This window comes from Cryptomeria japonica, chromosome 8, assembly GCF_030272615.1.
Source record: "Cryptomeria japonica chromosome 8, Sugi_1.0, whole genome shotgun sequence".
Lineage (NCBI taxonomy): Eukaryota > Viridiplantae > Streptophyta > Pinopsida > Cupressales > Cupressaceae > Cryptomeria > Cryptomeria japonica.
In genome coordinates this window covers 321,105,825-321,122,059 of record NC_081412.1, presented here as the reverse complement: position 1 = coordinate 321,122,059, position 16,235 = coordinate 321,105,825, and the positions used below count along the sequence as shown (strand labels likewise).

At 42.2% G+C, this 16,235-nt stretch overlaps 1 protein-coding gene across 2 annotated transcripts in view; it reads left to right on the top strand.

Annotated features, from left to right (window-relative positions):
* Window positions 1–16,235, top strand: part of LOC131061502 (uncharacterized) — a 267,609-nt gene that overhangs the window by 206,765 nt on the left and 44,609 nt on the right. For both annotated transcript variants that reach the window (XR_009358652.1, XM_057995217.2), the window contains exon 11: window positions 3,525–3,611. Coding sequence is in view for 1 of the 2 variants with exons in the window: in XM_057995217.2 (XP_057851200.2) it covers window positions 3,525–3,611 (87 nt within the window). In the remaining variant the exon portion in view is untranslated. The remainder of the gene's footprint in view (window positions 1–3,524; window positions 3,612–16,235) is intronic.

Sequence of the window (16,235 nt, the reverse complement as noted above, 5' to 3'; positions counted from 1 at the left end):
TAGTTTAATGTTTTCTCCTTTATGTATTTTCAGGTTAAATGTACACAAAAATCCCAAAAACCCCCATCATACAAATTAGCTGCCCCTCTCAAATGCAGAGGAAGATTGCATTTTCATAGCTATCCCTCCAACTGTTGGTATGGTTGTCACTTCTCTTTGGGTGAACAGAGCTGGTTCTGGAGACAAAATCGCAGTGACAAATCTGTTGACCAACAATAATTTAACATAAATATTTTATATCTCAAAATATGGTTGGGATATTAAAAAGGCACTATTCGAAAGGGTATAATTTGACTTGGAGGAAGCATATTGATTACATAGGTCAAAAAGTACCATTGTTTCACGTCAAGCAAAAAGCAACAGGACAATTTAAAATATATAAATAAAAAAGTTCTCTAGAAAATTTAAATAGAACACAAAAATATCAAGTTAACTAAGCAATCTTGAAAGTGGGTAAAATCTGGTAAACAACCACAAATTCTGACACATCTAGAATTGCAAAATTGCGAACAAGAAATAGAAAAACTTAATGCACCAACACATTGGAGAACTTGCAAATGCCATGGGTCTTCGACACACATGATAATGAGGTGAATGGGCTAAAAAATAGGAATGATCTCATTGCTTCCTTAGATGAAGCGAGATGGTCACTAGACAAATCTATGAGCTACTTCTTTACGTGCCACCCCATTGGTCATTGTACTTGTAGGATCTGCACAACTATTTGCACACATCAAATCCAATAACAAAATCATAGTTGAAGCAATTGGTTTTGTTAATCCGTTCTTAAGTTCTATGAAACCTCATTATGACATAATTTAATTATTATCAATCTTAGATAATTATATAATTACAACATAAGTTGAAGCAATTGGTTTTGTTAATCCGTTCTTAAGTTCTATGAAACCTCATTACGACATAATTTAATTATTATCAATCTTAGATAATTATCTAATTACAACATAAGTGATTTCCAATCAATTTCATATTATTCAACATGGTGATGGTTTCACAAAAACATTTCCTTAGCAAGTCATTGTCTATTCAAGAATGAAAAACATATTTATTATTTTCCAATCACATTAGGAAAAGTTAGCATAACTATGATAACATATGTAATTAAGCATAAATCAATTTGGATACCAGCATAAGCTTACTCTCCAATTGCTAGGTTGAGAAAATATATACTATGAAGCAAACAAATAATCCTAGTAAGGAAAAAACTTATTGCAAGCAGACGTAACAAGCAGACACTAAAGCCAAATTTCCATCCCAGGTAGAAGTTTGAGTTGTCTTTGCTCAAAGTTTTATAACTTTGAGTGGAACTTTTGGTTCACTAAGCAAGTATGACATGCTTTGAGCTGGTGAGTGCCACCTCTGGCAGATATTTCATATGGTTTTGCTATCATAGAAGTGCACTTGACTTACTTGAGGTGGAATATTGTATCATAGATGCCAACTTCCGCAAATCTGGGCAGAGCTTTTCTTAAGCTTTGCCAAGTGGAATTTCTGATTGCTTATGCCACTTTTCTTGTCTAGTTGGACATTGTCAATGGCTTCACCACTGCATATGTGCCTATGTCTTTATTGTCGATGTGCCGCAGAATTTAAGATGGGGATTAACAATACTGTCAATTTTTCATGTCTTGGTGGAAGATTCAAGTGGCTTTGCCTCATACATAATATGCCCAACTTGATGAATATTTTGCAGAATTCTAAAATAGTTATGCCAAGGCAGAAGAACATGCCAATGTTGCTATCCGTCCATTGTTAGATCAAAGAATCTTCACTTACACCTCTCTTCTTTTCTCCCAAATGCTTGTATACCCTGCTAATGTGTCATGTCCCCTCCTTGATCGTTATATATATATATATATATATATCCTAAATGAAGCAATTATTATTATTAATTAATATAATAATTACCAACGATTGATTAAGGAAGGAAGATTATCGATACTTGAAGGACCATCGGTATCAAAGGGTAAAGGACAACTAAGAAGGAATATTGTTCTCCTCAAAGAATTGATATAATCTTAAAAATATTGACTTAAGATAATCAACTAATACATAAGCAATCACCTTATCCAATAAAGAGACTAAACAATGATTAAGACTTAATAATATGCAAAGGTTATCTAATGATGAGACACAATAACTATAATAGAAGGGGGTGATCTGGAACCCAATCAATTACTTAATGAAAGGAGGTGATTAGAATATGAGTCTAATCGTTTAGCATTAAGACAGGAATATGCTACGATTAATGAAGGGGTGCATTAGACATAATGTGGAAATCGATTTTATTAGAAGCTATTATGGAGAGTGGCGATTACCAAAAGGGATGAGACATGTCTTGTCCAATGTGACTCATCATTCAAGAATGCAAACATAAGAAGACATTCCCATCATTCATTCAAGGCATTGATTGGGAAAACTTAAAAACTTTTATCCTTAATTAGATCTGCTCATTTGTGCAAGTGCCTATTTGGCATAAATTGGTTGCAAGCACATAACTACAAATCAGGGACGACACCAATGGTTACAAGGGAAGAAAGTATATATCAGAAACAGCATGCTTAATATATGAAGCATGATAATGTTCTTATGCAGAACTTAATAATAATATAACTATAGAAAATAATATAATGATTATAATTATTATAATATTTTATAAGAACTGCTCTGCAGTAAAATATATATTATAATACTAACTGGATTCATGGTAAGATAGATTTGTCTCCCACTCAAGTTAGTTTTAAGTCATAAGTATGTAGAAAATTGAAATAGATTAATTATGGTTGAAACAGGTCTAAACCTATTAGGGGCCATTACATAATGGTCTCATGTTTCTGCTGATATAGAAGAATGCCTATAAAAACTTTTGAATTTCACCATTACTTCAATCTAGAATGGCTGCAACTTGATCAATCTGTAAAAATTTTAGTCAGAAAGCAAGACCCACAACATAATAACTTTGCAATGAAAACCACAACTGACTTAGATTGACACGCAAATGATGATCAATTTGATGACAAAATGAACAAAAGGGAAGTAAGAACACTAAGTATCATAGGGGAGCAAAAGATCTCACAGATATGACAAACTATTAATTGTTGATCTTACTGAAATAACAAACCTCTAATAGGATTTTCAAGATGGTATTGATCTCAATGAGACAGCTGAAGAGATATCAATTCCTGAAGTTCTGTACTGCAAAATAGTTCTCTAAGTTCTTTGATAGGGGCTTTGTCTTGTAAATGCTATTTGTCTTGTTATGAAGACAACTATCAGATAATGGGTTTTCAGTCTTGACTGCGTGTGTTAAAGTTGATTACAGATTCCGTACATGCATGTCTGTTGTTTGAAATTGGTAAGTTCATAATATTTATTGGAGCTAAATATAACAAATGGCTGGATGCCTTTTCCTTTCTTATAACAAATGTGCATTATCTTTGGGTGACTTTTTTCTTTGTCTTGTATGCATGCAAATGAGAAGTAAACAAAATACTTGAAATTTGCAGCCTCTTGCAGAATGCATGAATAAATTACAGGTGGAACGCATGGCTGTAGCTCTGCAAATTTCTGAACCATGGCTTCGTGAATACCAGGTATTTCCAACACCTTGTGAAATCTGTATGGTTGTTTTGCTTCTTTTATGTAATGTCCCCTTATTTTAAGACTTAGGAAATAGAGACATTTATCTCACAAAGATCAATTGCAAGACTTATTTCCTCAAAAGTCTCAAATAATGCTTAAATAATGATAATAAAGGTTTACTTGATTGCAAGTAATATATCACTGCTATCTCTGATAGGGTAAGGTGATCTTGATTAATATATAAATCTGTTCTGCAACTTATAATCTGCTTGGATGCTGCTGTCCCTGAACTAACTTGAATGAAAGTGATCCATATTAAATACCTTGTACAATTGAATGGTTACATCCTTTGATGGGGAAGAGACACGTCCTTTTGTAAATCTCTTCATTTAAACAAATCAGCTTCACAACTTAATCGCACCCTTTGATGATTATTATATATTTGCTACTATATCTGATAAATTAAGTACAGGAAATAATAATACAAATGATAATGCATACTAGACACGGTAGTAAAATATATCTTTATTCGCACATGCAATTATTACAGAGAAGAAGACCAGAGATGGTCGGCCAAGGATTACCATTGACCCGACTATTCCATACTCCCTTCCTTGGCGGTATACAACATATTTAAAGGACCCGATGGTTGCCGAGAGGAACACAACCGTCAACCGACACATTAACTACCCGAGAGTGACAACCCACTTAATACAAACAATTAATACATTGGCAGATAACAAATACTATCAAATATAACAATAGGCATTTTATACCGACTACATCATCCCCCCCCCAAAAAAAAGTCATCTTCCAGACGACAAGTAAACATCAAGTAATATTTGAGAAGACTAATGGAAAACAATGACTTGGATTGGACAACGCCAACTTGTACCTGTTGTGCTCGCATACACACCCCTGGTTCAGGGGACCCCCGGGTTTTTTTTGCAATCTCCTGAAAATCTCAAAAGGAAGACAATCTTGTGAAATACCTCAGTGGGCCAAAAAAAGAATGTCCAAAGTTTGCAAAACCACTGAAAAACCCCAAATTCGCCATCCAAAGTAAATCGCGATTTTCATAACTTGCAAATGCCACCAGAATCCCGAAAATCCCGTTTTGGAGGGTAAATGCGAAAGAAAGTTGAAAGTTTTAAAAGCTTGCAAAAGCAATCAAATAGCCGAAATTCGCCATACCAAGGAAAGATCGCGATTTTTATAAACTCGCAAAACCTCTGTAAGTAGCCTAAGTGGATTTCGTTGTAACATACAAAACATCAAGATCCAACTATAATACCAGAGTACAATAAAACACTATCATGGAACCAACAACACATGACATAGTATACCGAGATATATTCATGTAACACAGATGTATATCATATTAATCTTCACTCGAATGTGTCTCCAAATGTGCTACAAGCTTACATATAAAGAGTTTGCGGTTGGTTAGGCCATCAACCGTCAGACAGCCAACTACCCCGTAGTTATAACTTAATACTATTGTTTTATTTTAATACATTACCAAAAAGCCTTATTTACTAATTAATTGGCTTACATCATCCCCCCCCAAAACTTGTTCGTCTTCCAGATGAACACCACAGCAAAATAACAAGAAATATCTATTTAGAGGGACAAGAGGACGTCCTTGTTCTCGTACTGGTCCACTCCCGGAGTATCTTCAGATCCCTTTCAGCGAGGAGTTGCTTCTCTCGAGTGGCTTTCAGAAGCCTGAGTGCATCCATGCGGTCCTTCTCAGAGGTAGCGAACTTCCGTTCCTGTTCCAATCGCGTGGTTCTCTCTTGAACCATTTCTTGCTCTATAGTATGGATCCTTTCTTTCAGTTCACTCTCTCGCTGTAGGGCTAAGGTGTGGTCTCCTTCTATTTTGCTCGCTTTCCAGGTCATCCTTTGGAGCTGTAAGAATGTAGTACGGAAAGTCCGTTCCATAGAAGTGAGAGTTCTCATTACTTCCTGATTACCTCCTGTATGCCCACTAAGGATCTGTGGTACACCCCATTCTGCTACTATCTCCGAAGTTTTTGTGTCGGGCCAACCGTGGTTCCCAATTTTCTTTGAGAACTCCCTCTCGCAGCCTTCTATCATAAACGCCAGTAGTGCTTTCGTTGCTCTTACTATAGCAGGCATATCAGATCCTCGAGAATTCTCTATCATCCTCTCCGTAGCTGTCCTCTTTACTTCCAGCTGAGAAAGAAAATGCTGGGCAACTGGTTCCCACTCTCGGATCCCCTCTGCTGGTGAGGACGTACTGTGCCCTTTCCCGATTTCTTCAATCCTCAGGCTCTCCTCCTGTTGATCAAGCCCCAGTGATGGTGAAGGAGGTGGAATCTCTATGTCCATCTGGAATCTCGCTAGTAGGCTGTCTGCTTCTGTCTCCATGTTTGTTTCCTCGGTCCCCTTTCCTATGTCTCCCTCTGGTTCTTCACAGTGTATTCCCCCTTCGGTATTTCCTACCTCCATGGTTGCAAGCGGATCAGTTATTGGTGCCACTACCAATGCAACAGCTCTAGCCGCTTCCACGCCCCTGGGTGTGTTTATATGGAGGGTGTGGGCCCCTGCACCGTGTCCCCTCAAGTCTACTAACTGAGATGGGGTCCCTGTGACCCCAGTTACCAATTGTGTCGTGATGGGAATCTGTGCTAGTTTGAAAAGTACCTTTTTCCTTACTCCCCATCCTGGTACGGCTGGTATGCCCCCCGTACGGCTTTCTACCTGCCGCAGACCTCCTACGTGTCCTCCTTCCTGTTCCATGCCCATTGGCTCCATACGGAATTCTCCTTCATCTTCCTCTGGAGATGATATGTATGTCTCTTCTTCCCCTGTCTCCACCTCTTCCTCTAAGTTGTTGTCTACTTCTTCTCCCTCTTCTATGCTCCCTGCCAGTTCTTGCCTTGCTTTTTTCCTCGGTGTTGTCTCTGTGGTTACTGTAAAAGTGTCCAGGTGTAGCCAATAATACATGGCTGGCTTGTAGGGCTCCACCCGGCTTGAGGCCACAAAACCTCCTCTATTTTCCAACGCTACTTGAGTTCTCAATGCTTCCAAGAAGAGGGCAATGAGGTGATGGGGCACATATAGAGTCTTGTGTTTGAGGAGCATGGCTTCCTTTACCCGGCTGGAGAGGACGCGGCCCCAGTTATAAATTTTGCCATTACTCAGTCCGTGCATGAGGCGTAGCATCCATATTGCAACATCAGATGCTCGGCTTGCTGCTGTTAGCTTACTCTTCAGGATATCCATGACGCATCTCCACTCTGGTGAGCTGAGATAGGATTTCTTCAGGCCCCTTCTATTGCTATTCTGCCATAAACTGTCCCATTGCTCTTCTGTGAGTGTATCGCCACAGATGTGTTCCAGTAGCCACTTCTTTTCTTCTATAGGCATTCTTGCTGATGGTTTCATAGCTGAATCGCCGCTACTAGGAATGCCGAAAACCTTGCTGAATTCCTTGGGTGCATAAGAAATGACCACTGTCTGCCCCAAATAGTCAATTATTGATCTATGTTTGTCCGGCTCATACCCATGGACCATGGCACGCAATATAGGCTCAAATTCTTTTAGATTGAAGATGGGCATAAAAATGATTTTATCAACTTCTCCTTTCTTCAGTGAACTCTTTAGAGGGTGGTCCTCCTCATTGCTCTCCCACCATTTCCTACACTCACTTCCAACAACTCCTTCAAACGTGATATTCTCCACGTTTACCTGTTCTGCTGCCCTGTCCTGGCTTTTCCTACTGGTTCCTGGCATGGCCATTGGTTGCTTGTTCAAGGTACTCGCCTTGTAATTTATGTCATAAGTACTCGTCCTAGGGTTGCTGTGACTCCCTTTCACCATCTTGTGTCTTGCTGGCACACGCTTCTCCCTCGCTGTGCAATTGTAGTGATGGCCCCTTTGGTGGTTTTGAGTTCTTACACTGCGGGGCTGATATGGTTGGTTTACCTCGTTCCTGCCTACGCTGCTACTGTGTATGGCGTAGTCCTTGCGTTTGCTGTGGCTAAGGCATATGCCGCACTTGGCAACTGCTACGGCCGGTTGATGTGTACACCTTGCTCCGCCTCCTCCTACGATGCTACCTGTGCTACGTGTGCCTTGGGCGTTGCGTGTGCTACGTGTGCCTATGCGTACACTCCCTGCGCCGCTCCGTCCATGATCGCTGCTTACGCCTCCCTGCGTCCCCTTCATGCCACTGTGCCTACGTGCGCCTTCCTTCTTCGTGCCATGTCCCTCCGTGTGTCCACCGCCTACACCACGCCTCCCTTGCATGGTTCCGCATATGCCACGTCTCCCCTGCGCGACTCCGCGTACGTTGCGTCTCCCCTGCGTGACTCCGCGTATGCTCCACCCTACACGTACACTCCCACGCGTGGCGTGTCCTCCATTGCCCACGTGTACGTGTCCTCCATTGCTCGCATGTACGTGTCCTCCCTTGCCCGCATGTATGTGTCCTTCATTGCCCACGCGTACGTGCTGCGTGGTGCGTACGTGCTGCGTGGTGCGTACGTGCTGCGTAGCACGTACGGGCTGCGTAGTGCCTTCGCAGGGGTTTTTGTGTCTTTGTGCCACTGGTTTTGTGCGTACGCCCTGGATGCTCTCCCACACTTCTCCTTTGCCTTCGCAAAAATTTATGTGCCTTTGTGCCACTTTCCCCCTTTTATGCCCGGTGCTTTTTATTCTCCATTTGATTTTTTGTGAACCACTCCCTTCTTTATTTTGCTGGCCCCATAATAGACTCTTTTTTTTTTCTATGGCCTCTATTTTTCTATGGTCTTTTTTTTTCATGCAAAACATTTTTATTCTGGTTCTTTCTGTATTTAATTTCCCCTTATTCTAGGCCCATGTTTTTAACTTTCGTGGCTTCTCGTCTTTCTTGGTCCCACATTCTGTCGAGGCATACCCCAATATATTCGTTGCAACAGTTTCTCTCTCCTTGTAGATTTTGAGTTTTGAACCATTTACTGGGTTTTTGATCGGATTGTCCTCTAGGGTAGATAATTTTATAGCTCCGTTCGCCCCTACTTCTTCTATTTTATAGGGTCCTAACCATCGTACTCTAAACTTCCCCGGTCTGAGTTCATTTCGGCCGTCGTATTTGAGCACCAACTGTCCCGGTGAAAATTTCATCTGTCTCAGGTGTTTGTCATGCCAGAACTTCCTTCTTCTTTGGGCTACTTCTGTGGCCCATTGTGCTATTGTTCTACGTTCCTCCATCTGAAGTAATGTATGCAACCGCTCCCTTAAGCTCTCCTCATCCCCCAACCGGTTCTGGACCGCTATTCTCAAACTCGGTACAGTGTATTCTACTGGCATCATAGCTTCCTGTCCATACATGAGCTAGAATGGGGTGTGCCTAGTAGTGGCTTTGTAAGAAGTACGATAGGCCCACAGCACCGTGCTCAATCTTTCCTCCCAGTCCTCTTGTTCTACTCCACATGTCTTGTATAGAATGGACACCAATACTTTGTTTGTTGATTCTGCTTGTCCATTCGCCCTTGGATAGTATGGACTCGACAGTGTGTGAAAATTTTTGAATTCTATTGTCATAGTGCGTATTACCTGATTCACGAAATGTACGCCTCTATCACTGGTGACCTGTATCGGTATGCCAAATCGAGTTACGATCTGTTCATGTAGAAACTTGGCGGTACTGAGTGCTATATTGTCTGGAAGAGCTCTAGCCTCGGCCCAATTTGTAAGGTATTCTATGGCCACGACTATATACCGGCATCTATGGGCTTTGCTTACCCCGAGTGGCCCTACAAAATCTAGCCCCCATCTCTCAAACAACTCCTGTGGTTGGGATGGAAAAAGAGGCATAAAGTTTTGTTTGAGTGGCTTACCTGCCCTTTGGCAAGTATCACAACTTGACACCCATTCCCGTGCATCTGCATGAAGTGTAGGCCACCACAACCCTGCTAGTAATATTTTTCTTGCGGTAGCATCTGGGCCCATATGCCCTCCGGCTAGCCCTTCATGTGATTCCCTGAGAACCCCTGGAATTTCTTCTTCTAAGACGCACCTTCGTAGTACCCCATCGGGGCCCATTTTGTACAAAAGGCCGTGGATCAGTTGAACGTTGTGCTTTTCAATGCCAGCTTCCTTCTTTCACTTGGGGGCATCTCCTTTGGAAACGTTGCGCTGGTGAGATATTGTCCGAGCTTCTCATACCACGATGGTAAGACTGCTAGTTGAAACAAGTGGCCATCCGGGAAATCCTCGTTTACCCCCCCTTCAGTGCGTTCCCTTGATTTTATCCTTGACAGATGATCAGCCATTACATGGCTCTTTCCTGGTCGCACCACAATGTTGAAGGTAAATTCCTGGAGTAAGATCAGCCATCGACTTACTCTCCCTTGGATGACTGGTTTGTTTACCAGATACAAGAGTGCCTGGTGATCTACGAAGAAGGTAAAGGGCGTGGCCAGGAGGTAATGCCGGAATTTTTGCACTGCGTACACCATCCCCAAGGCTTCTCGTTCTGTGGTACTATAGTTTCTTTCTGCTCTCGAGAGTAGGCGGCTGGCAAAGTATATAGGGTTGTCCAAGCCTATGGCTCCTGCTTGTGCTAGAGTGGCGCCAATGGCAAAGTTGGTGGCGTCCACATGCACACGAAATTTATCATCCCAATTTGGGTATATCAGGATAGGTGCACTTACAAGTCTGGATTTGAGTTCTCTAAAGGCCTCTTCTTGGTCTTGGTGCCATACGAATGGCTCCCCCTTGTGAGTTTTTCTAGTGGGAGGGACACCTCAACAAATCCTTTGATAAACCGTCGATAGTATCCTACGTGGCCCAGGAAGGATTTTACTCCTGTAACATCCGTTGGGTCTTCCATTTCCATGATGACTCTTATCTTATCAGGGTCAGTCTTCAACCCTACTTTGCAGACTATGTGGCCAAGTAACCTTCCTTGGGGAACGAGGAACCGACACTTCTTTGCATTGAGGGCAAGTCGTGCTCGACGGCACCTCTCCATGCACTCCCCTAGTATTTGCAAGTGATTCTTCTTCTCACTATACACTGACCAATCGTCCAGAAATGCTTTAAAATTTCCAGTTGCCATTTTGTCAAAGATATGCAGTATGATCCTTTGGAATGTGGCTGGGGCATTGCATAATCCGAATGGCATCTGATTATACGCGTAAACTCCATCTTCCACAATAAAGGTGGTTTTCAGCCTATCCTCTTCGGCTATGCTGATCTGGTTGTAGCCCGAAAAGCCATCCATGAAGGAATAGATTTCGTGCCCCGCCACTTCTTCCAGTATACTATGAGTAAACGGTATGGGAAAGGGATCCTTCACTGTCACAGCATTTAAACATCTGAAGTCTACGCAGATGCGGATCTGATTTCCCTCTTTTTTGAGCGAAATGACAATAGGCGAGACCCATTCATTGGTTTGCACCCGAAATATATTGTACCTTTGCCGCATAGTTTTTATTCATGCGGTATGGGCGTTTCCTCACTGGCCTCGCCCCTAGTATTAATGGTATGCGATGTACGCATAGTTTTGGAGGTACTCCTTTCAAATCCTTAATGTCCATGCGAACACATCTTTGTACTCGAGAAATATTTTAAATGCTGCTGCTTTTAGTACGGGGTCCCAATCTTCCCCTACTAGTATTACTTTCGGATCCTTTTCTTCACCGAGGTTGGTTTGTTGTACCTTGGGTTCCACATATTGTACGATCTCATTTTCTCCGAATTGGTGGGCCGGGGTCCCATCTACCTGGGCTTCCCCTTCCTGGTATTCGGCAAATTGTGGTGGGTAAGTATTGCCTTCCTCGATCTCTAGGATCTCTAGCACGTTGCACGGGTGAAAGATTTCATAATCTTCCATCTGCCAGTGGAATAACCCATTGATAGAACTTGTTTCGTCCTCTGAGCAATTCCCCAGGCAAAGGACTCCTTCTTCATTAGTTTCCATTTCAGCATCCTCCCCTAGTGTGCCTTTCTTGGACCCGGAATCTGAAGCCACTTCTTGACTCACTACTTGGTTTCCTAGATCAATGATATATTTCTTCCCTTCACTTTCGATTGAGAGAGTGTTTTTCTTCCAATTGTGATCCGCTTTGGCCATGATGAGCCATCCTCTTCCCAAGAGTGCATCGTATCCTTTCCTTGCTAAGGATATAACCATAAAATCCAGAAAGAATTGTTGGGTTCCAATGGTTACCTTTTGGCCCATAAGTGTGCCAAGTGGTTTTATGCCATGTTGATCTGCTCCTACGAGGTGAAAGGCAGGTGGCCAGAGCATCGGCTTCCCCAAAGTTTTCCATGTCTCCTCAGGTAGCACGTTTACCGCAGACCCACCATCTACAATCGTGTTAGTAAGTCTGTAACCAAGAATCTCCATTTCTACTACGGCTGGTGTCCTCCCTACCCCTATTGCCATCAACATAGGGTCAGCGGTCTCCTTTGAGTGGTTCCTTCCATTTCTTCTCTGTGGCCCGACGTCTTTTCCCCCTTTGTCGTCTCCTCCACTTGGTTTATTGCTATCCGTAGTTGTGGTAGTGTTTGCAGCAGATCTGCTACACGGACTGGTACGGTGGTTTGTAGCAGCTGGTTCATTATGGTAGCTTCGGAGTCGGCTCGTATGGTCCTGGTAGTTTTGTGGGGTACTGTCTTCCGCCGTCCCTTACTCATTTCCCTTTCTACTTCCTTTTGTGCCTCCTTTAGTCTTTCCTTTTCTATACCTGGTTCAGGGTAAGTTAGTTTCCTTGTATGAGACCGAGTAATGGCCAATACTTCTGGTTCTGACCGTATTACCTCCAGCATGTTCACGCCTTTCTGTCTTGGACGTTCGGCATCTTTGTGGTTGCCCGGTCCGCACCATTTGCAGAGTAGCCCTCCTCCTTGTCCAACACCACTCTGGCAGTCTCGTGCAAAATGGCCCCATTCGTTACATCGCCGACATTGTATCATCGGTCTGCCTTTTGCATCATATTGGATGCGTCCTCGTGGTGTATTATTATTGCTGTTGTTGTTACTTCCCCTCCGGTTGTTCCTATAGCCCTGGTGATGCGTTTGAGTTTGTGTTCTTGGAGGGTGTAGTTGGTGGTGTTGATTGTTCTTGAGTATATAGTACCTGGGCACTCCTTGCTTTCAAGTTGTAGGGGCATTCCTTAATGGAATGTCCCAACACTTGGCAGATGTCACAGAAAGTTTTCTTTGGACAATTGGTTTTTGTGTGTCCCTCTAGTTTGCACTCTGTGCACCAGAGGTCCCTGCCCTCCCTACTTTCCTCCTTTTGTGTCCGTATTTCCCGCATCATCCGTCTCATATCCTTCCTGAGTGCCTATATGGTTTGTGATTCTTCCTCGCTTTCTTGATCACTACTATCCTCATCACTTGTGCACTTCTTGCCTTTTGATGTCTTGCTCTCACTTTCAATATCCATGGCTCTATTGTAAGCGTCCATGAAAGTAGATGGAGGTACTACCTTCATCTTTTTCCTCAGGGATGGTTGCAGACCCTCGATGAACCATCGCTTCTTCAACCCATCAGCTGGCGTATTGTCCATTTTTCCAATTAATTCTTTTAGCCTGCGGTAATAGGACCGTACGGTCTCAGTCTTGCCATGTTTAGTGTTGTATATTTCTGCGATGATCTCGTCATCATCCCTTATTAGCTGAAACTCGTCATCATCCCTTTGTCGAGTTTTTTCCAGGTATCCTTTGCAGTGGTGGGTAGGTCCGTGTACTAGTCAATGGCAATTCCATGGAGGGTGGCCGGAAATGCTTTCAGCCAATTATCCTCATCATCCTCGCCATTGGCCTGCCATATGGTGACAGACGTTTTACAGTGGCAAGCGGGGTCCTCCGATCCTAGTCCATTGAATCGGGGAAGTTTCTGTTTTTCGGGGTTGTGTGCCATCTTCCTCGTACCCCTCGAGTTATTCTGGGAATTGTTGAATGATTCAGATGGCGCGGTTGTTTGTTCCCAATTATCACTGCTGCCTCTTACCTCTGGGCTGTTGTGACTCCTGTCCCACTCTTGTGTATGTTGTCGAGGACCTTCTGCCAGGCTCCCTCTTTCTTCAACTGGGCTGTTGTGGCTCCTGTCCCACTCTTGTGTATGTTGTCGAGGACCTTCTGCCAGGCTCCCTCTTTCTTCAACTATCCGGTAGAGTTTTAGGCGCCTCTCCAATTGCTCCTGGATGCACAGGGATCTTCTCACTATGTCCTCTTTGTTCCCTTCTTGTTCCTTTTAGGCTTGTCGGCTTCGATCTTTGTTAAGTGTATTTGGCATTAATTGTGGTGGTTTCATCGTTGCGTGTAGTCCCTCTGCTCTTCTTCCCTTCGGTTCCTTTCTCTATACTGTTGAAGCACTTGTTGCCTCCGTTGCTCCCTCCATGTGTTCTCTCGTACCTCTTCACGTTCCACGAGTACACGTGCCAACAACCTTGGGAGACCTAGGAGATCGTGCATGGCCTGGTTCACATTGAGTTCTGCCCGTACTGTACCGGTCGAGACAACGCTCAGTTTTGCTTCTCGCTGTACGTATCGGTCCACGGAAACGTTCCACGCGTGAATCAGGTCTTGTGTCAACTGATCCTCCCTGGTTGCTTCCGTATTATCTTCCACGTCACTGTCTGTCACCAGGATGCTTCGGTCGAATGGACGACCCATTATACTTCCATCCCGCCAACTTTCCCTCCTGAGACCTGTAGATTCGACTTAGGCAACAACGCCAAAATGTAATTAGCCTAAGTGGATTTCGTTGTAACATACAAAACATCAAGATCCAACTATAATACCAGAGTACAATAAAACACTATCATGGAACCAACAACACATGACACAGTATACCAAGATATATTCATGTAACACAGATGTATATCATATTAATCTTCACTCGAATGTGTCTCCAAATGTGCTACAAGCTTACATATAAAGAGTTTGCGGTTGGTTAGGCCATCAACCGTCAGACAACCAACTACCCCATAGTTATAACTTAATACTATTGTTTTATTTTAATACATTATCAAAAAACATTATTTACTAATTAACTGGCTTACAACCTCCTATAACCCTGAAATTCGCACTAGGGAGGAAAAATGTCAAAAGTTTTAAAACTTTGCAAAAAGGTCTGAAAATCCCGAAATTCGCCAGTATTGGGTAAATTGCGAAAGTTTTAGAGTTTGCAAACTATTGAAAATCACCGAAGTTTCAACTAAGGCGTAAAGTGCTAAAAGTTAAAGTTTGCGAAACTGGTGAAAATCCCAAAAATCGCATTATAGGGGGTAAGTGAAACAAGGTTAAAAGTTTGAAAGCAACCCAAAATGCTGAAGTTTGCATTATAAGGTAAATCGTGATTTTTTAACACAGTTTGCAAATCGTTTCCAAACGCCGAAGTTTGAAAAGACTCCCCAATCTGTGATTTTTGGTAAGTATTAAGAGGTTAAAACTCCGAACTTTGCAAACCTTCTCCAAGTGCCGAAGTTTCAATTATAAGGCAAACTCGCTATTTTTGAAAATTTGAAAAACCTCCCAAATCCCCAAAAATCGCAATCTGAAGGGTAAGTTTAAGAAGTTAAAGTTTGAAAAAGACCCAAAACACGATTTCGGCAATGAGGGCGTATTTGTCAAAGTTTTAAGTTTGAAAGGGCCTCTCATTCGCCGAAGTTCGCGAACTGCAAGCAGATCGCGAAGTTTTTTTTAGTTTGTATAAAACCTTGAAATCGCTTTCAATTCGCTGAAGTTTGCGTGAAGCGAAAATTGCGAAATACAAATGTAAAGACCACCCCTATTTTTCCAATGAAAGAGACTTGCAAACTGCTATGTGATATCAATTAAATTGTTTAATAATCAACATGGCATTTTATCAAACACTTGACAAACATACAACAATATATGCAAAACCCGAAACTTCTTATTTGTTGTTAAATCTGATTTGCAATATAAATGTGCACATTCAACTGCCTTATGGGCTGCGACAATTATTCAGGTTTGTATTCAACAATTACAATGCTTAGTTATGAAAATATGATAGAAAAAACCTGGAATTGAATGTTGTAGTGGTCTGCAGATGTAATGGTAGCCTTCCAAACTTCTAATCAGCAGGAAAAACAAGTAAACTTCATACCAACATTGTTCATGCACTATAGCAGCACTATTCATGGCACTGTAGCATTTTTACTATTCATGCTCACTGTAGCAAAACACTATTCACGTGGCACTGTAGCAAAACACTATTCACGCGGCACTATAGCAAAAACACTATTCACGCGGTACTGTAGCAAAACACTATTCACGTGGCAATGTAGCAAAAACACTATTCACGCGGTACTGTAGCAAAATCACTATCTTCAAATCTGCACTTTCAAACCCCTGTAAAAACTTCATGCGAGAGCACCAAATGAAGCGCATTGTGTTTCGTGAATGAAAACAACATTAATCCTCCTAACTGTGTCTTTCAACAGCGAAGAGAATGCTAGCAAAGAGGGATTCCGTCCTCCGAGCCCAATAATCAGATCTCTACGAAATCCAACAGCATAACATTAATTTCATCCAAGCATATCCCAAAAGAGAGCTCTCAACCTCAATTTATATCTTCTTCCTGGATGCAAACACTTCATTTCCTAAATGTGGGATAATACATTTTAGAATAAAATATTAT